Here is a 26,612-nt window from a genome sequence, read left to right as displayed (position 1 = left end):
CAGCTCCATTGTTCGGAGCATTTCCACGTATCCCCAAGCCAACCGTAAACTGCGGTGCCATTGTCGGTATTTTCAATACAGTCAAGCCAGAAAAAAAATCTCAGCTCAAAACCTGTCAGCAGGAAACCAGTCGTAAACTGCATCCGGTCATTTGGAGACAGGAAGCTGCCATACTTCGCTCAAAAGTATTTGCTCCTGCCCGCGACGACTGTAAGCAACTCTGGGTTGCTGCTTTGACACAGTCGTAGTTAGGTCCAAGACGAAGATCACGTCACCATCCAGGTCTGAGAACCATTGGGACTCACTCAGTTAAAGTTCGCTGCAGTTTTCCTGCAAGTGAACCTCCTTTAAACCCCAGAAAAACAGGGTTGACTTGCAGAGAATCTGCCTGGCTGCATTGTGGAGGCCACACAGCAATGTTTTGAAGCGAGCTGGTCCATAAAAACACGTGCCAGCGAGGACTTTTCAGCTGTCGACACGGCGAATGAAGAGAATGACAGGTGGTTTTAGTAGTTTATTCAGTGAAGACACAGCAGGTGGAGAAGAGAGTGCTGTATTCTCCTCAATGATGCTGGGTGCATTAAGGAGACGCGTCGTCTCTCACCACGGGAAATATTTCTATTTCCTTAATGATCCTCCTCGCAATATCATCATTGTTTGCGCAAATCATCCTCCGAGACATCAAATCGAACTGGCCTCCTGAAAAAAAGATTTTTCATTGAGCGGATTTTAGCCTCCGTGGGTTGTCGGAACAAATCCCGCTTTGATCTGAGCACTTCTGATTCAGTGCTTTCACTTAGCAGCCGCTTTATTGCCGCGCCGCTGCACTCTCTTTGATCAGGCCGCAGAGCGCACGTACCGCTAACATCCAGCAGGACTCCGCCTGCCTCTTGAACTATCACCGCTCCCGCTGCGATGTCCCAGCAGTGGATCCCGATCTCGAAGAAGGCCTCCACGGCCCCCGACGCCACCAGGCACATGTTGGTGGCGGCAGTTCCCGAACCACGGAGCCTTTCGGAGGAGGGAAAAAGATTCACCAACAAACCAAATCCACAGTTTCACATGTGATCAAAGGAAGCCCGCAGGTCTTTACCTCTCACCAAGATGGGTTGATGTGTCTTCACGTGATTTGCCCAATATTTGAAGGGCTATTTGTGTGGCACACAACATCTCATGCCACTTTACATGGTCCATGCCACTCATGTGTCATGCCACACTTCAGTCCAAGTCACGCCACTATATATATATATATATATATATATATATATACGTCCATCCAGGCCACGCCACTGTGTGTAGGACCTATTTACTAGTGATAGATTGATGAGGCTTCATGAAACAGTGTTGCAGGGTTGATGAAACACTAGATGGCGCTCCTGGTTTAGAAACGATGTCAGGGTTCACTGAATGATTTGTTCAAACATTTCACATTTTATCTGGTGGCCTCTGAAAATCAGGATACTGTGTCATGAAACCTCATCTACCCTTCAATACTGTGTCATGAAGCCTCATCTGCCCTTCAATACTGTCTCATGAAACCTCATCTACCCTTCAGTACTGTGTCATGAAGCCTCATCTAACATTCAATACCGTGTCATGAAGCCTCATCTATCCTTCAGTACTGTGTCATGAAACCTCACCTACCCTTCAATACTGTGTCATGAAACCTCATCTACCCTTCAATATTGTGTCATGAAACCTCATCTGCCCTTCAATACTGTCATGAAACCTCACCAACCCTTGAATACTGTGTCATGAAACCTCATCTACCCTACAATACTGTCATGAAACCTCATCTACCCTTCAATACTGTGTCATGAAGCCTCATCTACCCTTCAATACTGTGTCATGAAACCTCATCGACCCTTCAATACTGTGTCATGAAACCTCATCTACCCTTCAATACTGTGTCATGAAGCCTCATCTGCCCTTCAATACTGTCTCATGAAACCTCATCTACCCTTCAGTACTGTGTCATGAAGCCTCATCTAACATTCAATACCGTGTCATGAAGCCTCATCTATCCTTCAGTACTGTGTCATGAAACCTCACCTACCCTTCAATACTGTGTCATGAAACCTCATCTACCCTTCAATATTGTGTCATGAAACCTCATCTGCCCTTCAATACTGTCATGAAACCTCACCAACCCTTGAATACTGTGTCATGAAACCTCATCTACCCTACAATACTGTCATGAAACCTCATCTACCCTTCAATACTGTGTCATGAAGCCTCATCTACCCTTCAATACTGTGTCATGAAACCTCATCGACCCTTCAATACTGTGTCATGAAGCCTCATCTATCCTTCAGTATTGTGTCATGAAACCTCATTTATCCATCACTACTATTTATTGATGTCACTTCACATTACATTCCTCAACATTACGCCTGTTTTCATTTCACATCATGCCACTTTTCATAACGCAAATGCCCACTTGTAACGCCACTACGCACCTCGATGTACGTTACGATACTTAACACCTTGTTACAAAATAGCATTTAACAAACACGATTTAAATACACTGTTCACTCCATGTACACGAACTTTACATCACTTCACTTAATGGCATGTCACACACCTGACACGTTACGTCCATCAACATTGCGCTAATGCACATTGCGTCTCCTGATGCTATAGCACTTCACCATCCACCACTTTACGGAACAACACACCACTTTTTCTGATGCCGTGTGTAATACATGTGACGTAACATGGTGAAACCTTCCCGGACAAGTGACTCATATTTTTTTTCCCCAGTTTGTAAAGATGATATTGTGTCATTGCCTGTGACTTTAAGTAGTGCAGTATTGCTTCATAACAAGACATTACTTCACCACAAGTTGTTTTTTTTACAAAACACACAAACTACAATAACAATAAATTAAAGTCATTTCAAACTATGTTGTTATCTACTTTGAAAACATGACATACTGTTTTTGAATTCATGTTTACACAACCATTTATCGACAAACTCACTGTAGCAACATTTGACGAATAACAAACACATCACTCTCCATTCAAGCAAAACAAGTACAGGGTTCTTTACAAAGACGACTCACCCGTGAACTGGGATGCAGAGAATCTTCTGCATGGTGGAGAAGATCTTGGTGACCTTCTCCTTAGACCTGTCAGTTCCATGCTCAGAGATGATGATGGACTTGTGTATGTCTGCCAACACAGAAGTCTTGAAGGTGCAGCTCCAGAGCGACGGTAAACACTTCACCCTCCCTGGTCTCACCTTTCACGTCGGACACCTCAAGGGCCTCGTCGTTGCAGAAAGCCCCTTTGCCCTTCCTGGCCTTGTACATCTTGTCCTCCAGGCAGCTGTAGACCACTCCAAACACCAGCTGAGGACCAAGCACATTCAACCAGAGTTCCGGCTTCAGTCTTTAAACAGACTTTTTGATAAGGTCCTACTCACCTCCTTGTTGACGGCAAAGGCGATGGACACGGCAACAAATGGGAATCTGTGAACAACAAAGAGTATAAACCTCGGGGGTCCTCAGGGCTCGGTTTGTGCGTCCCTATAAATGCTATCTTCAACTGTTATATCACAATAATCCGGTTCACCAGTTGATGCAAGTTTGGTTGGGTGACCAGTCCTCTTTGTCCAGCGCGTTCTTTATTTGAGAGCTAGAGAGAACAGACCTGGAGAGACGTTTACATTCGACACATTTACACTGTATTTGTGCTACAGTTCGGCATGTCTTCCAGAACATATCATGAACCTCTGTCTCACTTCAACTGCAGGAACAGTCAAGCAGTAGGAAAACCTGTGCCAGAGATCTCCCTCAACAAGCGTCTAATGGGTCAGCAAATTGAGACGGATTCCCCCAGCAAGGACGGTTGATGGTTTTAGTTCACGAAACCGTCTCAGACAGAAGCCATCGTTCGTGCAATAGTTGCCCCACATTCTGTCAAAGTTGCACATGAAGGACCACTTTTAGATTCACTCGATGTCACTCGACATTCTGATGCGTCGCTTCTGCTATCAATATTTGGCTTCGCAATACACATGCTCGGACCGGACGGTACTAGGCCTTCGCTCCAGTCGGCACATGGAATGATGAAATATGTGTTTCCACATGGCCGCTGAAGAGGAAGCGGCAGCAGATCGCAAGCGGCTTGGCTGCCACAGTACATCAACAACCGTAACTCCCTTGCGACGCGTCCTCTGTGACGAGACTTGGGTGTAGTGGGTAACACGGCAGGTCAGTGTGTGAAGCCTTGGTACCGTACCACATGACCGGATCAAATATATATCAAATAGATTTGTCATGGAAAGCAGGTGCAAGTCATGTTCATCAAATGTACTACAGAAAAAAAAAGAAGAAAAAAATACCCTCGATGCAAACTGTTGAGAATAACATTCTGAATAAAAGAAATACAATACAACAACATCAACATATCATATAACATTTTTTTTTTCATAAATAAACTCTAAAGAAGATAAGTAAAGCGTAAATGAAAGTATTGCTATAAAATGCTCTCGTGAATTTTAAAACAGCTCCAACAGGTGAAAAGTTTTTTCACTTTCTTTATCATTTTTTCTTTTCAAGAACTTCTCCATAGTTGGTAACTATCAGAGATTTGCAGCTGTCAGGTCAATTCAATGACTCACTACTAAGTGTGTTGAACCGGAGTGTCTCACGGCCCAGAGGTATAAAACAAAAAACATCTAGTGGCCCTGTAGGGGCCGCACACAGGCTCCTGGCTCACATCACAAGGTAGCAGCCTGAGACCGATGGCAGAGGGGGACAGAAGGGGACAGAAGAGGGTTTGAGCCATTGACAGAAACGGCACTAGTTCTAAGGCAAACAATGAGAACTCAGCGAGGAAAGCAAGTGCCCTGCAGTAACCTCCTTAGCGCTATATGTTTAGCCACTTTCCTATGAGTCCAGGTTAAGGTCTCACCCGTGAACAAAGTTGGTGGTGCCATCCACCGGGTCAATGATCCAGGTGGGTTTATCTGTGAGCACACACGGGATTCCCTTGGCGACCGACTCCTCTCCGATGAAACTGTAACAACACAATATGAGATGCCAGTCGCGCCTGAACAGCTCCCCCTGTTAGGATCAGGTCTCACCAGTGAGTATCTGCTCCAAATTCTTCCTTCAGTGTGTCAATGATGATTCTCTCCACCCGCTCGTCCGTCCTGGTGACCAGGTCGACCGCCGAGCTCTTCGTACTCACCTTGATCTCACGCTCCCCAGCTTCCCGGATTACCTAGCAACAACACATCACGCCATGTCATTCACAACTGTCTTTCACCTGTTGATATGAAGGCGGCGCCATGAATCCGACATCAGCTGACTAGCCATGTTTTTGGGCGCCAACTCAACACCACCACCTTCACATGACTGAAGTCAGCTCAGGATAATCTGGACCTACCTCTCCGGCTTTTCTGGCCACCTTTACGGCGAAGTCGTACTCTCTCTGATATGGGTCTGTTTCCATTTTGGTCCACTGGGTCTTTTCTTACCTGCAAACAAGGAATTTCAACACTCTTTAAAAAATAGGCTCATCGATGTCCCCACTTTTCCAAAACAGTAGACAGAGATGACCACTTTTATTTTAAGCAACATGTCATTAATGAGTAACTCTCAATACAGGTTTTCATCGGTAATTACAAGTGTAACTACTGATAGAAAGGTTTAAATCCAAGCAGACAAATATGACTGTTTCAGTCCTCTTTTTCATCCTTCATTGGGAGGCTAATCTGAAACCCAAACATTTGGTAGGCGTGGCTTCGAGTCTTTTTTTTAACAGTGAAGCAACAAGAGATCATTGACTCATGAAAACAAGATCTAGATTGGCCAAATTCCAGCCTTCTAACCAGGCACTTCATGTTGTCACAGCCAACACCTAGATTCTAATAACTGCTTATAAAAAAAAAACGTTGTTAACCAGTTCCACCAGCACAGCAGATGACACTTGCTCTATAGTAAGCTCTTAAGTGTTGTTCTGAATATTTCGTGTTCAGAGACTCAGGAGTCAGACTCAGAAGACACTGAGGTTTGCGAGTGACTAGGAAGAAGAAGATCAGAGTCTATCAGAGGGACATCAGGAGACGTTTGAAGACAGAGTTAGGGAAGGCAGACGGCTCGTAGGCAGGAGAGACAGAGTTGGTCCAAGGATGTCAAAGATGGAGAAGAGGAGGACAACCAGTCAGGGTCATGGTGAGGGCGAACATGAAGGTGTGATGGGAAGAAGCAGAATGACAAATAAACAAGGTGAACCGGAATCATAAAGCAGGCAACACAAATAAACTGTTGGAAAAATCTAAAATTAAAAAAAACAATCATGATTATTTGTGTCTTAAACATGTGAATTATTCTTTAGTCTTAGTGAATACTGTACTTCACAAAATATTTGACTGTAGTGAAAAAAAATAAATAAAATCTGAGCTCCCAATTGAGGAGAGTGTCACCAAGAAGGTCTCGCACATTGAAAGAAGAAAACTGCATTGAGCAGTGAAGCCCCATTAAATCCTAAATACATCCACTTTTGAAAAGAAAATATTCCGGAATGTGATGTGTTGACCTCAACTTCCTGTCGAGCAGCGAAGATCTCTCTATAAACATGGTGATTTTTGTCTGGCATTTCTTCATATCCGCCGTGTGCACACAGTGAAATGTATTTAAAAATGTTTTGCTCCTGTAAGAGTGAGCCTTGAACCCGAGCACAGTTTTCCACTCATCGCTGGAGTGATGAGAACTTAGTTTAATTTGTCTTCAACAGTTGGATACAAAGCAGACGATCTTACCGTGCGCTGCAGCTGTGGCCTCTCTCACCCACTCCGGTGTTCAAACTTGAACTTGAGAAGTTGTTTTAAAAAGTTTTGGGAACGGTGACAGTGTTGGGAAAAGTACCGGCACCGCCCTTACGTGTTTCCTCACAGCGACTTAAGACAACACATGTGAAGCAACCTGACTGAACCTGCACAAGGTCCGCGGCGGCGGCGGAGGAGGAGGAGTAGGTGGAAAGTTTTGAACCAAATCCTGATGTGGAGATGAGGTGTCCAGGAAGAACACACCTCTTCCTCCTCATAGTCCAGCTCCTGATGGAGCACAATATCTTCAGAGGGTGTGGATACTGACACAAAGCCACCACGAGGCATGAACATGACAGATTTCCCCACACTCTTGCAGCCGTTGTCTCCTTCAGAAGAGCCCCCAGCGAGCGGGTCCAGCAAGTGTTGCAAAACAGGACGTTGTGCACAAAGCTAACCGGTATTGTGACACACATGCCTTCTATTCACGTAAGCAGTTGGTACCGATAGTCTTCACCTGCCAGTGGAGATTTACGATCTCTGAGCTACATTCTTCCTCGTGCACCAACGTGCACTGGCATCTTTAATCTTCAATAATCTGTCAGTTATGATCCATGCGACGACATACAACTCTTTGAACTGGGGGGGGAGAAAGAGCTGAGCCAAAAGGCGGTTCATTCTGTCATGAGAATCGGTTTCAGCAGTAGCTCAGTCATTCAGGAGAGACTCACAGTAGGACCACTGAGCTAAGGAAAGCCAGGTGAGGGGGCTCTGGTGTCAGAGATGGAAGAGGCCTCGGGGTGACCCAGGACACGCTGGAGAGATGGTGTCTGGGAACACCCCAGGACTCCCCCAGAAGAGTGGCCTGCTTCTGGACAGAGGGAAGCTTCACTTCAGCTGCGGCTCCTGTCAGATGAGCAGATGAAAGGATGGCTGGAGAGTCTGGGAACTATCTTATCAATGGGCCCAGGATATTGTGTGGCACTTTATTTAAAGGCACCTTTCAAGCCTTAAAGGCTCCACAGAATAAAATGCTACTGTATGAACCTGACTGGACAGAAAGGAAGAGGAGCCAGCAGAGACAAGAATTGCTTCTATGGGGCAAAAAATCAGTTAAAGAGGGTTTAAAAAAATCTAAAAAGACGCAAAGGCAAGAGTTCCATAGGAAAAAAGAAAAACAGAATGATTAGGAATTGAGTAGACGGAAAAACAAACTGGTACTTGCATGGCAAACCTTGCCAGTCCAGAGACAGACGACAAAGATAATGGTACAGGCTTGTGCAAAAACAAAAACAAAACAAGAATGCCACCCAAGAATGAAGAAGGGCAAGATAGTACAGTTTGAATTCCATAGTCTCCAGTATCAGCCATCACAGGAAACGCATTCGCTCAAGGACTACATGAGCGTGTTGACTATTCCCAGTCAGACCTTTTCAATCGTGGCCTATGTGGATGACAAACGCAGAAGTCGTGGCAGCAAAACAAGCAGGTTTAAAAGAGAACATGGTGGAAATTATCGTAAATATTTGTGGGTCATGAATAATAAAAAAAGACACAAAATAAGTAAATTGTTGAAAGGAAAAAAATGAAAAAAAAGTTAATGTATTTTTTTTATCTACTTTGTCTTCTACTTCTTCCCCCAACTATCAGGGACCGGGTCGCGGAGGCTGCAGTCAGAGCAGGGATGATCAGACTTCCCTGTCCCCACACACCTCCTGCAGGTCTTCTGGCGGGACCCCGGGGTGTTCCCAGGCCACACAGGAGACATAGTCCCTCCAATGTATCCAGGGTCTTGCCAGGGGCCTCTTCCCAGTAGAAGAACACCTGTCTAGAGAGGCGACCGGGAGGCATCTGAAATAGATGCCCGAGCCACATCAGCTGGTTCCTCTCGATGTGGAGGAGCAGCGGCTCTACTCAAGCTCCTCCCGCGTGACTGAGCTGCTCACCCTGGCTCTGTCTCGGAGCACCCGGCCACCCTGCAGAGGAATCCCATTTCCATGGCTTATATCCTGGTCCTTCTTCTACTCATAACCCAAAGTTTGTGAGCATCGGTGAGGGTGGGAACGCAGAGCGGTGAATAGAGAGCTCAGCTCTTTCTTCACAGCGACCGCATCACCGTCTGTCAATCTCACGCTCTCCTCGTCCCAAATGTGGGACCCCGAGATACCACAACTCCTCCATATGGGGCTGGGACACTCCACCGACCTGAAGAGGGCACAGCACCTTTATCTGGTCGAGAACCATGGCCTCAGATTTGGAGTTGCTGATCTTCATACCGGCCACTTCACACTCGGCTGCAAAGCCTCCTAGTGGGCGCTGAAGTTCCTGGAGCCAACAAAACAACATCATCCGCAAACAGCATAGATGAAATCCTGCGCTCTCCCCTCTGTAGAAATTCTGTCAATAATAATCATATCATATTAGCCCTAACTCAGCAAAACAGCAATGGGAACATGTTACTGTGAAAAATGAAAGTAAAAGATGAAAGTTTTAGGGATTATGAATACATAGAATAAACATGAACGCTGAGCATGGAACCACAACCTTTAGCCCACCTCAAGTCTGTTGGACTCAGTTCCGCCCAGCTGTTGCCAAAACGGATGCTAGACTGATTTAAATATGTTAAAACAGGGCATCATAAATATGTATCAAAAGAAACAAACAATACGTTGGAGTCTTCCACAGAAGAACAGCTTGTGCTTTTTTGTGCTCTCACCGAGGACTGGTTTCGACAGGTTCCCAACCACACCCCGCCTGGCAATTATTGTCTCAGGGGAAGTGAAGAGACGCCGATGTCTCTGCGCGACTGATACACTACAGTCTGATCCCACATTCACATATGAGGATCATGACTGGGGTGCCACAAGGGTCCATGCTCTCACCGCAGCTACTCTCTCAATGAAGAACATAATCGTGACCAAAGATGATTTCAAGGACAGCAGGCTGTTTAAAAACATGGAAGGGTCTTAAAAACAGATAGACATGGATTTATGAAGAGATAAATGCAGTCAACATCGAGGGGTTCCTCAGGGCTCAGTGACGGGCCCATAAAAGGGGTCGACAAAAGAACACCACCTATCTCACCTACAAGGTTTTTTCTTTCTGCCCATGAAATAAAAAAATAAATACAATAAATTCATACATTTTTAAGATGAAAAAACATCTCAAATCAACACAGGAGAAGGTTTTTATGTTTAATAACTTGTGTTAAGTTCTTTTATTTTTTGTTTCAGGCAACACAGCGAATGCTTGTGAACATAAACACATTCGGATGTGTTAAATATCCATCACTGAATTATGCATGAGCAACAGCAGCATACATCAAAATATGGCTGTTATTTCATGAGTGAACAATGCAAATAGCTACAGCTACATCAAATGTGACACACGTGAACGAAAAAGGGACCGGGCTAAATCGTGAGCCAAGGTCTTGGTCACGTAAGGCAAAATTTTTTAACCTTTTTTAATACGTGCCACACATTTCCATTCAACAAACCCCAAGGCACACCACCAGTGGAACCATGTCCTTCATGTGCTTTGTCAAAATTGTTGCAAATGCCTTTTATTTCTTTTATTCTGTCTATGATGGCAGAGTATCTGCAGAAGAAAAAATGTTCCAGACCGACTGAAACTGGAGAATTTTCTCAAGCATTCCACATGGTCTCTCACAGCACACAACTTTGCCAGTGCACACGTGTTGAAAAACACAAATAGCACCACAAGCACCGCAGCAATGAGACCTTTAGATTGTCACCCTCCACACAACTGCACTATTTGAACATCAACAGACTTCTGCATCAACTTCCTACTGACAATCCTCTGCAAGTTACACCTTAGAATGTCTTGGAACATACTACTACTACAGGCTTCTTCCTTACTCAAACAAGACATATGCTCTGAGACCTGTAAGTAGCACAACCGATGAATTATTTAAACAATAATAAATGAAATATCACCGCATTCCAAAATGTCTATAACTGGAAGCATTGACTAGTCGAGCCCTTAATGACTGTGTAAAACCACTCGGCAGCAGTCCGCGATATTATCTGCCGGAGTTCATCTGGCAGGGGCAGCACTTGTCATCAGGTCTGTGCACTAAATTGAAAGCGCTCTCTTAAATGTTGGTGGACAGGCTGAGGGGAAGCGATAGGTCGAGCAAAACAAATACATCAGTCATGCTGTCTTCCTGGCAGGTCCGCGATGAATAATTGATCCAGGATGACGGATGTTTTGGATGTTCGGTTCGGGGGACTCGCGGCTGTAACCGAGGCCCGCTATGATGCCGGAGTTGGGGAAGGTCAGTGGAGCATCTTGAAAGACGAGCAGGGAGTTTGCTCCTTCAGGACTTTGGGAGGGTTGAATTATTCAAGCGGGTTTTTTAACTGGAGCATAAAAGGGCAACCGGTTTTAAAGAGGCAGAGGAAACAGCAATGGTTGTGCATATTGAGAGCGACGACGTCTCGGATGTTAAGACGGTGAAGCGCTGTATTCCGTTGAGTCTGGAATGGACTGGTCTGAAATGGTGTCCATCAGGCATACTTAGACATCAAATAAATCACAAAGGGAATCGGTCGTGGCAGCACAGGCCGCGCCTCTTATGCAGAGTCGAAGGTTTATCTGGGTGATTTCAGACTACATTGGCTATGTGAAAACACGGAAAAGAGACTTGAGAATGAAGAATGGAGCTGTCAGATAAACATCCCTGACAATGCCTTCAAATGACATGCTAGTGTTGGTCACGGCTTTTAAGTCTCATGTGGCATTTAATATGGACAGCTGCTCCTTTGTGCTGCGACGTGCTTCCTCTGCCAGTGCGATTACGGCCGAACATCTGCCTCACCGTTACAAAGTAGTAGACTTTTCATATGGATCATTACATTTTACGGTGAAGTGTCACAGACAGTGATGGGGAGAGCAGAGAATGAGAAATACAGGAATGAGATAGGACAGCTTTCCCGCTGTCATCGCTACCTGCTGTGTTCATCTCTCTCTTCAGTCTCTTCTCTCTGCTGGTAAATTTGGTGGGAAAACTCATTGAGGAGACCATAAGTGACGTGAACAAAATGAATCCAGAATTACGAAGATGATGCAACTTCCTGTAATTTGGTGACCACTGCACTAAGGCAAACCTCCTTGTGAAGTGTTGACGGTTCATCAGCAAGAAGAGACAGAGCTATAGAACAATATCCCCAGGATGAAATTTGAAAAACAGAGTCAAGTTTACAATGTTGCACACTCCCTTATCAAATCACTCGCACCACAGATGTTTTTTTTGGGTCACGATGATTTGAGTTATTTGCCTTTTGGCTCAGCTTATTCTTCACCATGACAGTCCTCATGACTGACGATCTGTCTGTCACGCTTCCCTCAATCGACAACAAGACCCACAGAGACATGAATGCATCCACCAGAGGGGCCTCATCTCCAACCTGGACAGGACGTTCCAAACTCCTCTTCCCAAATTGAATTTTACAAATTAAAATTCGAGAGTGAATTATCTTTATCAAATGGAGAGTTCTCCGTTTTGCCACAGCTCTTTCTTCCAAGGCCAAGATCTAAGGTCCATCCATCTTCCATTACTGACACAAGGTCAGGTTGCAGGAGCAGTGGAAGGAGCAAAGAGGCTCAGACTTTCCTTTCTCCAAAGCCTCTTTCGGGGTAACCAATGCATTCCAAGGTCAACAGACGGATATAGTTTCGCCAGTGTGTCTGGACAAGACACATCTGTGTCTCGGAGGTGGCGTCCAAAACCCCTCAACAGGTTACCCTTGATGCACAGCATCAGTTCTACTTTGGTTCTCCGTCAAACAACTGACAAGGAAAGAAGGAAACAAATCTAAGAAGCTGAAGTTTCTTGACAGGGTTTCTGCACTCTCTGACAGAGAGCCAGTAAAATCCACGAGAGGCTGTTGAAAGAGCAACAAACTGTGTTGCATCTAACATCTAACTCTTCTGCTTGTCTGTGGTCAGGTCGATGGGGCAGCTGCAAACAAAGCTCAAACGCCACTGACCATAGAAACTCCCACCTGGTCTTTCTGGAAGACCTCATTCAGGAGGCCTCCAGCAGACACCCGCTCCACATCAATGGTGTGGAAACAGCACTAAAAATACGCAAATTACTCAGCTACAATCTGTCATTGTGAAAAGCGTGAGATAAACTTTAGCAGTTTGGCTCACACTTGAGAAACACAAAGGTAAAGGCGATAAACACACTTTAAAAAAATCACCAGACAAATGAGAGTTCAGCTTCTCGCTGGAAATAAAACTATTTTCAGAATCCTGCAGGAAAAGCGAGCGGCTCAGTGTTTTTTTCCGGAACAATGGCTCACACTTCCTTCCCCGAAACAAGGACAAGCGGTAATGACTTTGCTCGATGTGATGTTAATGACTCAATAAACAAGTTTCTAAAGAAATTAAGCAGCAGAAGTTGAGGTGAAAGGACTCTCGGCACTGAGGGCCATTAAAAACATAAAGTGAATTAGAGTGTTTATTAAATAAAGCATCTCTCAAGTGAAAGCTTTATCAGTTGAATAGGTGCGCTTAAAAAACTCAGAGACATCTTTGACATTGACTGTGTCGTGAAAAAAAACAAACACAGCTTCACTTCTTAATTAATATTATGAAGTCTGAATGGTTTCAGGTAGTTTAGAGTGAAGCACGACACAACAATGATGTGGAGCTCTGCTGTCTGGCCCGCTCTTCTCCCAGGAGGGGAGTCTGCGGCAGAGGGGTCTAAGGAATCCACAGACTGTGAGGAGATTTAGTTTTTTCCTCTAAATTGTGATAGTCAAATTCTTACCACCGGTGCAACAAGCAATATTTTTGGTGATTATCTAGTATGCAGTGGGAATATTCTTCATGGTGGTGGATGTCTGACCAGAACTGGGGGGATTTGAAGCCTTGGTGGCAGAGGAGGGGGGTCTGGTGAACGACTAGAAACTAGAAACAGTGAGGTGAGGGATGGGAGGGAGGACTGTCCCAGCAGGGAGTGACATAGCGCAGGCCAAGTGTGTTAGTTCTACCCAAACAGGACAGCACACTCCAACCAGCTACAGAGACACAAGCACACCACACCTGACTACAGCTCAGCCTATCCATCAGGGAGAGAAGACGTGATGACTTCCCAACCTAGATCGGGCCTCGGAAGAATCAGTGGGAGGCTGCAGGGGTGGAATATGGTGCTGGATTTGGAAGCGCCGGGGAACGCGCTGGGTAAAGTACGAAAGGTGTGAGGCACCAGGAAAGAAAGGCACTCTGGGTGGGCTATGGAGGACGGATCATACTGGAACGTGTGGTGATGTCACATATTGACGACCCGAAAAGTGGACTTTTGGGTCTCAGAAATCAGTAGTTTACGCATCCTATTGAAAAAATTGTTTCCCTTCCCAACACGATTTGTGGCGCCGTAGACTGTACAACACATAAAATGCATGGTAAAGCTTAGCTTAGCTTAAGCTTGGGTAAGTGTTGAGCCGCGGGGTGTGATTCTTATGGATCCACTTTCAGCTTACGGTTTGATTTTACGTGGAACCAGGGCTCGGCGATATACTGAAATTTGACTGTAACAGAAATTTACTACGATAACCGACGCCATTTTGCGCAAGTCGGTTCAAGATGTTAACGTCATCTCGCTCGACATGCCACAGTAGTGATCGATGCCATCCTCGTTGCATGTTGACATATTAGGCTTTCAACGGAGTAAAAAATGTTTTCTGTCACGTTCCAGGGTTTATAAGAATTGGGTTTCAAGGCAGCGTCCCAGGAGGGTGTTCTTGTGGGGGGCTTTAGTTCTCACCTGCCAATCTGTTTTTGAACTCAAGTAGATGGTTCCATTTGTGGTGCGTTCCATAGGACTGAACAAAGAAGAATGTTTGACAGGGACTTCGTAGCCTGAACATTTAGTCAACCTCAGGTAACACTTCAAATAGAAATTAGTTTGAACAGATTTATTGCCCACAGGAGAAGCAGCAGCTTGTGAAGTCAAAATATTCTTAAACCACCGTTTGCACAGATTTGTTTTATGGTGAGTTTAGTAGGACTTTCTGGCAGCACCGTGGGTTTTAACCCCACCGCCGCAGGCCAACATCGATTTCTGTAAGGATTTTCTGAGTTGACAAGACCTGGATTTGCTCAAGCGAAGTGTTTTTGAAAACCATTTGTTCGTCATCAGCGCACGCAAGCCCTCAAAAAGACAGCGACAACGGTCCGAGGGGAGCTAAAGTCCGGCGATTTCATAGAGCAGAAAATCCCACGGGGGATTCGATCGCACAGCATGGGTGAGATCTCGGGCAGCCATGGAAAGGGCAGAGGAAACGCAGCGGAGAATTTGACTGGCTGTAATGGCTGTCTGTGCTTTTATCTCTCTCCTAAAAACGTACGGTTTATGTTTCATGGCCCGGTTTCTCTTTATTGTTTTCTCCGTTACAGACAGAAAGCTGACAAACTCTGAACCAAACGTCCATTTCTTTTTTTTTTTTCCTCCCTCACATGAAAAAATTCTCACCTCTACCACTTAGAGGTGCGCTGACCCTTTCCAACCCAAAATACATTAGCTGCTGCCACATTAGCATCCTGAACGAAACCTTTCCTAAAGAATGTTCTTTCCACTGACCTACCTGTGTTTGTGCGCATTCATTTAGAATTCATTTGAGGGCCACACTTCACTTTCTCAAGAAGCATCCATAAACAAGCACACACAAAAACCCTGCAGTCACAGCAAGCATTTGTTAAATTCTGTAAAAATGTTCTGTTAAAACTCCATATTTTAGTCAGGCTGTTCGGCACTGTGCTTGACACACAAAGAAAAAAAAAATCGAATTAGTTTTGTTTGTTGCTGGGTGTCCTGTTTTTCAGGGCGGCTGGTTACAATTGAGGTTCTCAAGGTTTGCTGAAGTAGACAGAAGACTATATACAGCAAGTGCTGTGCAGTTCTGCTCCCATCCAGTCCATCATCATGGTATTTGTTAGGAAAAGGGTGGAATAACATGTCCAAGTTGGGGATAAAATTATTGCCCAGCTCTCAGACTTCTGGTATCTCGGTGGATAAGTTAGAAAATGAAGAGTGTAAGTACAGTATCATCAGTCATTGGGACTCTCTGAAGAAAGCGCTGAGCCAAAAGACTTTAACTTTAGGTGGTGATTGGAAGAACAAGATCACAGATACCTCAGCTGAAATGGACTCTGCTCAGGGAGAAGCTCAGTCATCCAGGAGAGACTCAAAGCAGAAGTGCTGGACCTCAAAATGCCAGATATGGTTGTGCAAGCATCTTATCAGGATGTATTCCGTGTGTTACAGGCAGAAAGCCAGGACACCATGGAGAGATGACCTCACTCGACTGACCTGGGAACACAGCACATCCTCACACCCATGGCGTAATATACTGACATTGGGAAATGGACCTTTGCGTCCTATACTGACGCTGAACGCAACCTTCAGCGGTGCATGTTGACACACAGGTAAAAAGCACCAGCGTGAGTCCTCCTTACTGACGTTACCATCAGGAAACACACAGCTATTGGAGGGTTGCATGGGTTGCTGCCCCCATGAAAGTACCTCCTGACAGATGACCTCAGCATTTTATGGATGAGGGATGGTAGTTTGTTTACAGTAGGATACTTTTAACCGACCGTAAGGTTTTTGTCATCACATCTACTTGCTAACTTTTCAAGAAATATACGTAAGCTTTGGAATGATGTCTTTGAAACTCCAAAATTTTCGCATGACACGATGTTCAATCACATCAGGTCTGGTCCAGATCTTCTGCAGGACGCTGCTCACTACGTTCCAGCAGCGCCTGGTGTTTGGATGAGCTCAAGAACTTGACACCCATCATGAGACTTGTTATGGTCCATGCAGAATTGATGTACCTGAAGAGCGACACAAATCCTGCTGTGGTCGGACTCGAAACTGCCACATCAGCGGACATGAAGAGACCTGCTGACGAGTGTCTAAGCTTTAATGAGATGATTTTATCCAGAGAAGAGGTGCGAAGGTGCAGATCATTAACACTCTGATTTATTCGTGGCCTTCATTAACGCCAAACAAACAGATGAAAGCTTATGGCAGGCCGTGACATCGCCGAGGAACACTGCCTTGCGCAAACTCGTGTGAACTGCAATAAAGCAAGACATGAATCTCACTGAATTTTAAAATCCTATTCAAGTAATAAATATGAAAATGGTGCGTGAGGTTGCTTCCGTTGTACTGAAAGACGGCGCTCCGGCGCGGTCGGTATAAAGCTAGCAGTGACGTTTTAAAACTCGCATCATTGGTCGTCCCGGCCCACGTTAAACTCCGTTATCTCCTTCATGATGCGTTGCGCGATCGCTCCGCTGCTCGCCGCGATCAGCCTTCGAGACATCAGATCGAACGGTCCGCCTGCATGACAGATAAAGCCAGACGGAAGTGAATGAGTATTAGTGTCGTACGGACGTGCTTATGCTTACAAGTAAAATGCAATGTTGTGTTACTCGTCGGGGTGGGATTCGATAAACAAAATGAATCTAGTTAATTATAGATTTTTTGATGGTATGAGAATATTTGCCACAAGAAGCCACATTTTTCAATTTGAAGGAATTTGGTATATTACTGAATCAAATGATGGACCCATACATACAGTTGAACAAAACAAAATATTGTTTATTTTGCATCAGTTTGACAACAGCACAATAAATCACGATGGTGACTATATTCAAGTTTTACATCACCTGATTTAAACTGAAGCTCTTTTGATGTCTTGAAAATATTTGCATAAGATTTTCAATTTTACAAGAATTTCAAGTCCATTCAGAGTAGTGGAAACTCTGGTCACTGTGTAGCAAAAAACCTCCCTGAACAAAAGCAAACAGATGCTTTTGTTTGCTTTGTTTCAGGGATGATTCCTCCATGTTTGTTGTTGTTGTTCTCATCCTAGCTGCCACGTGTCTTGTGCATCAGTGGGATCAGTGGAGCAGGGACTCCTGCACTGACAAAGGTTCCCTGCTGTCTGGAGAGCAAACTGTTCAATTAAATTAAATTAAATTAAATGCAACACTCCCTCTTGCCTAAAGGGGCACCGTTGCATTCTCATGTCATGTTCAGTAACTATGAGAGTGAGTTAAAAGGTCATCTCTTATCCGAAAAGGCCTTCTCACATTCACATGATTTTTTTTGCTTTATAGCTGCCAGCCCACATTCAAATTTAGTCTCTAAAACTTGAGAGCATCGAGTGCTTTGATGGGCCAGAAGAAAGTCAGAAGACTGCTTCTTAGAAGACCAGGAAGCTGCCAGTTCTGTCAAAAAGCTCGGAGCAGAGATCACGTCCCTCTTCGACGGTGCTCGACTAGCGGCGCACATTCGTGTCCAAACGTTCACATGAGCAGGAACAATCACACTAAGTCGGTCTCCGGGGAAATCAGGACGGCAGCAGATGGTTAAGGATTGGTTGAAGAGCTCTGAAGGTCATGGTGCCTTCACATTTCACATTTGATAATTAGAATGTGGCCCGCCGTCATCATCAGCCAGGCTTGGCTCTTGCTCCAACACTCGTGTTTGTGTTGTGGGGTTTGAATTCCACACAAATGTTTGTTCAATGAAATCGCTGTGTAAATGCCGCTGAGGGAAAATTACCCAGAAACCACAGCTCCTCATTCAGAAAACATCCTGGCCGTTTCACGAGAGATCAGAGGAGGATAAAAGCCAGCGACAAAGTCAGCGCGGGAAAATCATTAACAAACATAAATAGCGGCTGGTGTGTTCGCGCGGCAGGATGCACTGCGTCTCTGAAACACAATCCATCTGTTTTCTGGTATCAAATGAAACGCTGTCTTCTAATTAAACGATCACTAAAAGGAGTTGTGTAGTGGCTCTCCTCGTTCTTATCTGGAGCTGGAGGTTTGAGTCAGTGAATCGCTCTGAATGGGGGACGAACAGCACACTCCAGGTTATCTGACTCATGATGGGGATCAAGTGAAGAGATGCGTCAGAGTTTCTGGAGCAAGAAGGCAAGAGATGACTAGACAGGCTTCTGCGTTCCAGACTACAGAGAGAGCAGCGTCCTCCACTCTGCTCTCTACTGGTGAAATTCTTTTCAAAACAAACATCTATAGAGGGTGTGACTTTCAGAAGTGTGTGTGTGTGTGTGTGTGTCCTGTCACGTACCCTGATTAATGCTGCTCATCTATGGCAAAATCGATCATTTACAATTATAAATCTATATTAAATGGCCAAAATCATGACAATTATTAATCACAATTTTCCATATTATTAGGGAAAATACTTATACCTTCATTAATACTTTAAAAACAATAATGTCTGCACAGATTTTGGTGCTAAATGCAAACTTTACATGTGCATAAATTGTGAAAAAATATGTATATATATAAAAGTATCCAAACATTTTAGACATCTAACAAAATTCAAATGCTAATAGTACTTAATACTAATAATGGGAACAACTAAAGAACACAAAAAATAAAATAGCTTATATGTCCCACTCTGTTTCCTCAAATATTTTCTCCTAGCATGAACATTTAGCGGGTGCGATTAATGTGGACTTTGCATCCACAGCTGGCAACTCATCTTCAGAGTGGGGGGCGGGTCACACGCCAGTGATCGACAGGTCTCAGTCAGACGCCGCAGCACAGTTATGATCGGGTAAATGTTAAAAAACAACAAGTATAGTGAATAAACTCCTAGCGAGCTCTCAAATGAGACGTCACCGTTTAGTACATTGACGCCACTGAGTTGGGGTCGCGGACGACCAGCCCACCCAGGATGTCGATCGGGAGTGCTGCTGTGTAAAAGCAGTTTCATGAGGTGGGAATTTCCTGATAAGATCCGGTGAACAGTGACCGACGAGTCATTATCAACTCGCTGTAGAGCGTCTGACCTGATATATCCACGACGACGCCCCCGGCCTCCCTCACGATGGCGGCGCCCCCTGCCATGTCCCAGCAGTGGATGCCCATGTGGTAGTAGGCGTCTGCTGCGCCACACGCCACCAGACACATGTTGACAGCTGCGCTGCCCGGGGAGCGGATGCTGCGGATGGAAATGAGACATTTGGCATCCGTGGCAATTCTTTGGAATTCAGGGGCGGCGGGTGATTTACGAGGGTCTTACCCGTGCACCGGGAGGGTGAGGATCTTTCTGATGTTTGACAGCATCGTGTTGAACTGCTCGGGATCCTTTTTGAAGCCCATTTCTGTCAGAACTAGAGACTGGTGGATGTCTGGAGACAACAAGAAAGGTTCGTGGAGAGGGAGGCGGATTTCCTGTGACGCTGCTGCCACCTAACGGACCAACTTAAAAACTGCAGCCAAACCTTTGTATTTCTCATGCACCTCGACGCCATTGAGACAATAAGGCATAGTAAACTGAGCTCAGTGAGCAGGGGAACACCAGAAACAGAGGGAAGCTTCCTGACTTCCTGTTCACTAAGTGATGAGTGAGGATGTTCACGACAACTTATTATTTAAACATAATTTTAATGGCTATTATTACAATCTTATTTTCCGGGATACATGACAATTCAATATGAAAGGTTTTTTTTTTTTTTATATGAATCCTTGGTTTCAGATATTATTCTTCACTTTTATGTATATGCCATAACGTATTTTTTCGGTCTAATTTGTTTCTTCTGATAGCCTTTAGTGAATTATTTTCTTTCATTGTTTTTTTTAAGGTCAACTAAAGAAGCTGATATTGACTTTAGTGGGTGGCTGGTTTAGAGCGAGAGCCGTGCTTGCAGCTGGAGTGAAGCAGAAGGTACTGCACCAGCAGGAGATGGACTTGTAATGGTGTCGGCGTGCAGTGAGGGAGAGTGTGGTGACGAGCGAGAGCCCGTCCGAAAAGGTGTCTTGAGCACCATGGAGCTGCTGTAAGTGGCGACACCTAGGACGCCATTCAGACTGTCTGTTACTGGTGCGCAAAAAATAAATATTCAAACTCTGTGTGTGTGTGTGTGTGTGTGTGTGTGTGTGTGTGTGTGTGTGTGAGTGTGTGTGTGAGTGTGTGTGAGTGAACTTGTACAGCTGCCAAGTCCAACACTTAATTTGAGGATGAAAAATAAAATGTAAAGGTTTAGGTTTAAGTGAAGCCATGTTAAGGTTAGCCATGTGTTTTGGATGGTCAGGTTTAGGGTGAGAGACTGGGGAAGGGGTTAATGGTCAAAAAGGTCAATGATAGGTGCCTACAAGGATTGGATAGAGATACAAATGTGTGTGGGTGTGCGCATGCTGGGAGGAACACATCAACTGACATTTACTTGACAAGCAGTTTTCTTTCCTTAAATATCATTTATATTCTACAATAATAATAAACTACATTATTTTCATCGGAAACGCTCATTTTTAGAGCATTTGTTGTCTTTTAAAATAAATAAAATATAGAGGAGAAACATCCTTGTCATAAAGCATCTTCATACAGTATCATAGTTATATTTTTTAATTATCACTGAAAAAAAACTTGATTGATGATTTATACTGATAATATCCATATATCTATACACACACACACACACACACACATATATACACATATATGTGTGTGTGTGTGTGTGTATATATATATATATATATATATATATAGTCCCTTTAAAAATATTTGAATATTATTCACCATAACTTTTGTTAGAACTCGTATTGGCATTTTCAACTGCGACTATATGTGTGAGAGATGCTGAATCAATATCTCATCAAACCTGGGATCCACACGATCCAACGTTGATGCATCACTGTATTGCTTTATTGGTTGTGAGGACCCGTGTTGACCCCTGACCCGACTGAAGCCGCTCCATAAATCTCACCTTGCTGTCCCGACACCTTGATGGAGACGCCGTTGCAGAAGGCGCCGTTGCCTTTCCGAGCCGTGTACAGCTTGTCCTCGATGCAGCTATAGACGATCCCGAATTCTATCTGGGACCGGCAGAGGAAGCAGATTAATGAAGTGCGGGCGCAGGCTTTAAAATAGAACCCCACAGATGGAGGATTGGGGGCAATTAGGGTGGTTAATGATGATAATAACCGAGGCGTTTCTCCGTCATCAGACGGTAAATCTTGCCGAAATTCGATGAATCACAAACAGTCAGACCAACCTCTTTGTTCACGGCGAAGCCGACGGAAACAGACACGAACGGGAACCTGCGGAAGGGAATCACAACATGAGGCCAGGCTTTAATGAAGTCCCTTTGGGTGGGAGCTCAGAGGAATCCGCTTCTATTATCAGCTGGATTTTTCACTGAGGCGCTCTAATTATCCCTGACAGAGAGACGATTCACACAGAGAAGCTAATTAAAAGATAAAAATAGTTGCTAGATTGAAAAAAAAAAAAAAATCAGCATTTTCAGTCAGGTTTTATTTGCTACCTGTGGACAAAGTTGGTGGTGCCGTCGATCGGGTCGATGATCCAAGTGGGATTGTCGGTGAGGACACTGGGGGCTCCGGCCGCCACCGACTCTTCACCTATGAAGCTGGAGCAACACAAAGGTCTGTTTCAGTAGCTGAAGGAGGCGATCAAGTACAAAGCTCAGTGGACAGTGGTTTTTGGGCGGGAACGTAGTTCGACAGCAGGTGGCAGTTTTGCACGGGAACGGGCGACGGTTTCATTCAACAATATGCGAACTTGGTTGTTTAACTCTTAAAAATTCCGATACAAACACTGCTCAGCAGACATAAAATCGGTGCTGTACTTGTACTGCTCTAACTAACAGAGATTTAGATCCAAATAAGTCCAATCAAATTTCATATATTGACTGATATTTATCTTTCACTTTCAGTTATTGTGAATTTATTTCCCTTTCCAGTGATGGAAAATAGATGTGTGGAGTGACCATCATCATTCAACTATTGCGTCAGGATTTTATTTATCTATTTATATTGAAATAAATTTCAATACATATCTTGTATTTTACACATCAACCAAATGGCAGAGATGGCTCAGTTTGAGATCAGTTCCGATCCCCTTATTGCAGGTTCAAAGGTAAAAAAAAAATGTCCACAGTTAAGCAGGGGTCAAAGGAGACTCAGCCAGACCTTGAGAGAACATGCGTATCAAACTATTCAGCAGCATGAGATGAATAGCAGCATGAGTGTATAAGTGACAGCAGAAAAAGGTAACCTCAAGGAGAAAAGCTTCACTGAACAAGTAGAGGCAATGATCACAAAGTGATGTGCCAAAACAAGTAAGTTATGCCTGAATCAACATCAGCGCTTATACGGGACTGTTTACAGAAAATGAGTACCGTAAATTTATAGGCCGCACCAGGATATTATCCTCACTCACTAAATTTAATGCATGAGAATCACAGAAAACAGGCTCCAGCATGGAGACAGACTCATGAAAAAAACTGGGCAATGTTCTGACTGGAATCATCAACTTCTCACGTCTTTTATTGAGCTTTAAAGCGCTCAAAAAGCACTGTTTTCGTCCGAGTGTCCCAAGTTCCGACACCACAACTGGTCTCAGCTGAAGCTTCTTGTCTCCGTTCCTCCAGGAGATCTGCTCTGTGGGCGAAGCTGCAGACACATGGACAAAAACAGCGCATTTCGAGCGCTTTAAGGACAATGAAACACCTGTGATTTTATTGGTTTGATGTGACCAGTCAATACTTAGGCAGCATGATGCTCTTTAGCCTGTAAAAATCCAGTTATTAGCTGTCGTTGTATAAGGGTTAAGACTGCGAGAAAAAAGTAGCAGCTTATAGTCCGTCCGACTTCTATGCAGCCAGCTGTTTTTGGGAAAGTCGACGGTCACTACGGTAACAGGCCATTTCATGCCACTCTCTTCCTTCAGGGTGAACTTTTACCTCGCTTCATCTACTGGCCGTACCTGTGCGTCGGATACTTCTCCTTGATGGAAGATATAATCAGCTGTTCCACTCTTTGGTCCGTCTCCGTCACCAGGTCGACCGGGGAGCTCTTCTGCTTAACAGCGATGTCCTTTTGCAGTGCCTCGCGGATCATCTGGCACAGAGACAATAGTTTCACTCCGCAGGAGGAATTTATTCGCATGGCTGCCTTGGTCTCTGACTGTATTTAGCCCGATGTCTTCTGTATCATGGTTACACAACTTCAGACATGACAGGACACAGATACTTGGATGGAAATCAAGGGTTAAGTGTTATTTAGCCGGGAGGTTCAAGTGAAGACATTGTTACATTACATCGGCTTAAATTGTGTCTGATAGGTTATTTTATTATTTATTATATTTTTTACTAACCACTGAAACAAACAGAGGCAAATAACTTTTCTGGTTTACTTTGTCAATGGCATGATGTCAACAAACACAATAGAGATTGTGATGGTCACAGTTTTTGAGTGAAATATTGCAGAACCCAGATTATAGTTTATTTACCATAAGTCAACGAGGGCAAATAAAAACCTGCTAAAAGTTTTTGTGTAAATGGCAAATGGAGCCAATAGACTGCTGCGTTAATGTTAAAAAAGAATCACTTTGGGCTGGAAAAACTGTGCCTTGTTTTTATTTTGCTACTTGTTTTTAATGTTTTATTTGGTCGCACAAAATTCACATTACGCAAATGTTTCATAGTTTTGACTCTAAAAATGATTTACGGTTCTTCTTTATGTAGTTTTGAAAAGGGCTTGCCTATAGTTCACTGAAAGTCATCTCACCTTGCCGGCCTGTTTGGTGACCTCCACACCGTGGTCCATACACTCCTGCCAGGGGTCACTCATGATGATGATGGTGGGATAGATATACCTGCTGCAGAACCTTAGGAAGAGGCATAAACTGAGGTCAGCACTCCAGATACCGTATATTCGTGAGGGCAGCCAAAAAAAAGTCGGTGAAAGGAAGAAGCCTGTTGAAAGCCAAGTGAGATCGTGCTCACCTTCCAGCCAACAAGCACCGTGATGGCGCACAAAACGATTCCGTCATTCTTTTTAATTGTAGGATTATTATTTTAAATTTAATTATAAATTACGGTTTTCCCAGAGTAGTTCATAAGTTAGAATTCTCACGTCAATTTTAATTTGGAATGTCTACGACAGGTAAACAGAAAGAGGAAAACATCATAACAAAGTGGACGTCACATTGTCAGGAAACTTGAGTTCATACTATCTCACATAAAACAATGTGTTTTCCATAAACAAAGTCGTTAAACTCGTTTGACTTTATATTCCAACGTCAGAATACGGCTTCCGTATTAGCTTAGCTCATTAGCTTAGCACGGAAAATACATGCCAAGATACACGGCAGCATGAGCTCATAACCACTTTCATTGCGTGAGAACAATTTTTAGCATTTTGCCATCCATGCAGATATACAGAAAATGAGAAATAACAACAAAACGTACCTTTCATCCGGTTAGCGCTGCTGTCCAACTGTCAGCGGGTCCAAAAACATTCCATTGGCCAATAACAATCACGTGATGTCAATCGATCGCCGATATTGGCTAATTTTAGCAACGTGTTTAAATATATCTATTTACGTTTTCTAAACGTATTTCCATATTTATGTATTAATATACATCTACAGAAAAGTGTTTCGATTACTTTTATAATAGAAAAATTATTCGGGAGCAGACCGCGCTAATCTAATTGGTCGGTTGAAGCGCAAACGCTCATGGGATTTGTAGTGTTTTGGGCCGTTTGGAATTCCGAACAGTTTTCTGTTGCTTTTTAAACTAAACTACACGAACACGATTATTTTCCATAGAAACAACTGCCACGTCAGTTTTGTATTATTAGAAACAATCGCTACTGTCCTTATTCCAATGGATTACAAACGGACGATTGAAGACCTTCAAATAAAAATGTTACATTTTCTGCCATCAACAAAAGTTTTGATTTAGTAATTTATTTATTGTGACAGTTGATGCATATGCAAGGGCATAGGAACGAGTTAATATCGAAACCCGACAGATGGCATATAGTTATATTAATACAAATATGTGAACTACACTACAAAGCGATCACAAAATGCTGTGTAATCTTTTTCCCTATATTGTTTTTTTCTGGGTTTTTTTTTCCAAACAGAATGCTGTATAAATACATGTATGATATATGTTTTATGACCTAGCAGACTAAATATTTCAGTAAGACAAATTTAGTAGCACACACTGGTGCATGGTCTAAAGTGTTTATTAGTTAAAAATAATTAAATTTAAGTGACTTAGGTTCACTGGTAATTTAAGCAGCAACTTTCTTGACATAAAAAAAAGAAAATACACGAGTCATATCAAAAAGAAACAACACACTTGTTATTAACAGTTAAAATAAACATAAACATGTAAAGATGTGATATTTAATGGTTATACTTCTTCATGTTATGCCACTTGGTAGAACAGACCTGTTCAGTATCAAACGGAATAATTTTGAAACTAAAATAAGTGTGAGATAAAACGCTCCGATTTTAATTCACTGGACATCTACTGAAGTGTCTCCTATACATTCACAAAAATACTAGTTCTGAACAAAGACTGTCATTTATTGCAATGTGTGATGTATATTAAAAAAATGTAATGGATTTTTTAAAAGTTCGCATCACTATGTTTTTGCATATCACTAGTTGGAGCAATCCGCTTTATTGCCAAGGTCGCAATAAATTCTAAATAAATAAATTCTGATTCTGTTTTTGTTGGTGTCATTGCTGCCAACGGTCATAAGAGACAATGGCTGGTGTCGTCTTCAGGCCAGGCAGTCGCACCTCTGAGGGGGAAATGAAACTTCCGCTCGGCAGTTTGTGGCATTGTTTCCTGAACTACATGCAGCAAGCGTCGAAACTTGAGAATTGCAGTAGACTCTGGTGAGGTGAAGCAGAGGATTCTGAGAACCGGAACCTGACTGACTTCACAGGCGTCTCACTATACTGTTGTGATCTCGAGGCTCTCACTGG

General features: G+C 43.7%; 2 protein-coding genes across 3 annotated transcripts; both read right to left on the bottom strand.

Annotated features, from left to right (window-relative positions):
- Positions 1-504: 504 nt before the first annotated feature.
- LOC128755460 (inositol monophosphatase 1-like) lies at positions 505-6,829 on the bottom strand. Its single transcript, XM_053858991.1, has 9 exons — positions 6,773-6,829; positions 5,398-5,488; positions 5,093-5,232; positions 4,921-5,025; positions 3,428-3,473; positions 3,245-3,353; positions 3,066-3,174; positions 860-1,011; positions 505-699 (listed from the first exon to the last, which is right to left on the bottom strand). The coding sequence occupies exons 2-9, from the start codon at positions 5,461-5,463 to the stop codon at positions 581-583; spliced, it is 846 nt and encodes a 281-aa protein (XP_053714966.1). The 5' UTR covers positions 5,464-5,488; positions 6,773-6,829; the 3' UTR covers positions 505-580.
- Positions 5,398-25,162, bottom strand: LOC128755461 (inositol monophosphatase 1-like). Of its 2 annotated transcripts, none has more exons than XM_053858993.1 (9): positions 25,072-25,143; positions 24,389-24,488; positions 23,586-23,719; positions 22,123-22,227; positions 21,853-21,898; positions 21,565-21,673; positions 19,881-19,989; positions 19,648-19,799; positions 5,398-5,488 (listed from the first exon to the last, which is right to left on the bottom strand). In XM_053858993.1, the coding sequence occupies exons 2-9, from the start codon at positions 24,449-24,451 to the stop codon at positions 5,421-5,423; spliced, it is 786 nt and encodes a 261-aa protein (XP_053714968.1). In that variant the 5' UTR covers positions 24,452-24,488; positions 25,072-25,143; the 3' UTR covers positions 5,398-5,420. The 2 variants fall into 2 exon arrangements, with proteins under 2 accessions (XP_053714968.1, XP_053714967.1); XM_053858992.1 differs by lacking the exon at positions 5,398-5,488 and adding an exon at positions 7,253-17,156 and having other exon boundaries at positions 25,072-25,162.
- Between the last annotated feature and the right edge of the window lie 1,450 nt (positions 25,163-26,612).

Source organism: Synchiropus splendidus, chromosome 3 (assembly GCF_027744825.2).
Source record: "Synchiropus splendidus isolate RoL2022-P1 chromosome 3, RoL_Sspl_1.0, whole genome shotgun sequence".
NCBI classification, from domain to species: Eukaryota; Metazoa; Chordata; class Actinopteri; order Syngnathiformes; family Callionymidae; genus Synchiropus; species Synchiropus splendidus.
Note: the sequence above shows the minus strand (reverse complement) of the source record. Positions and strands in the feature narration are given on the sequence as shown.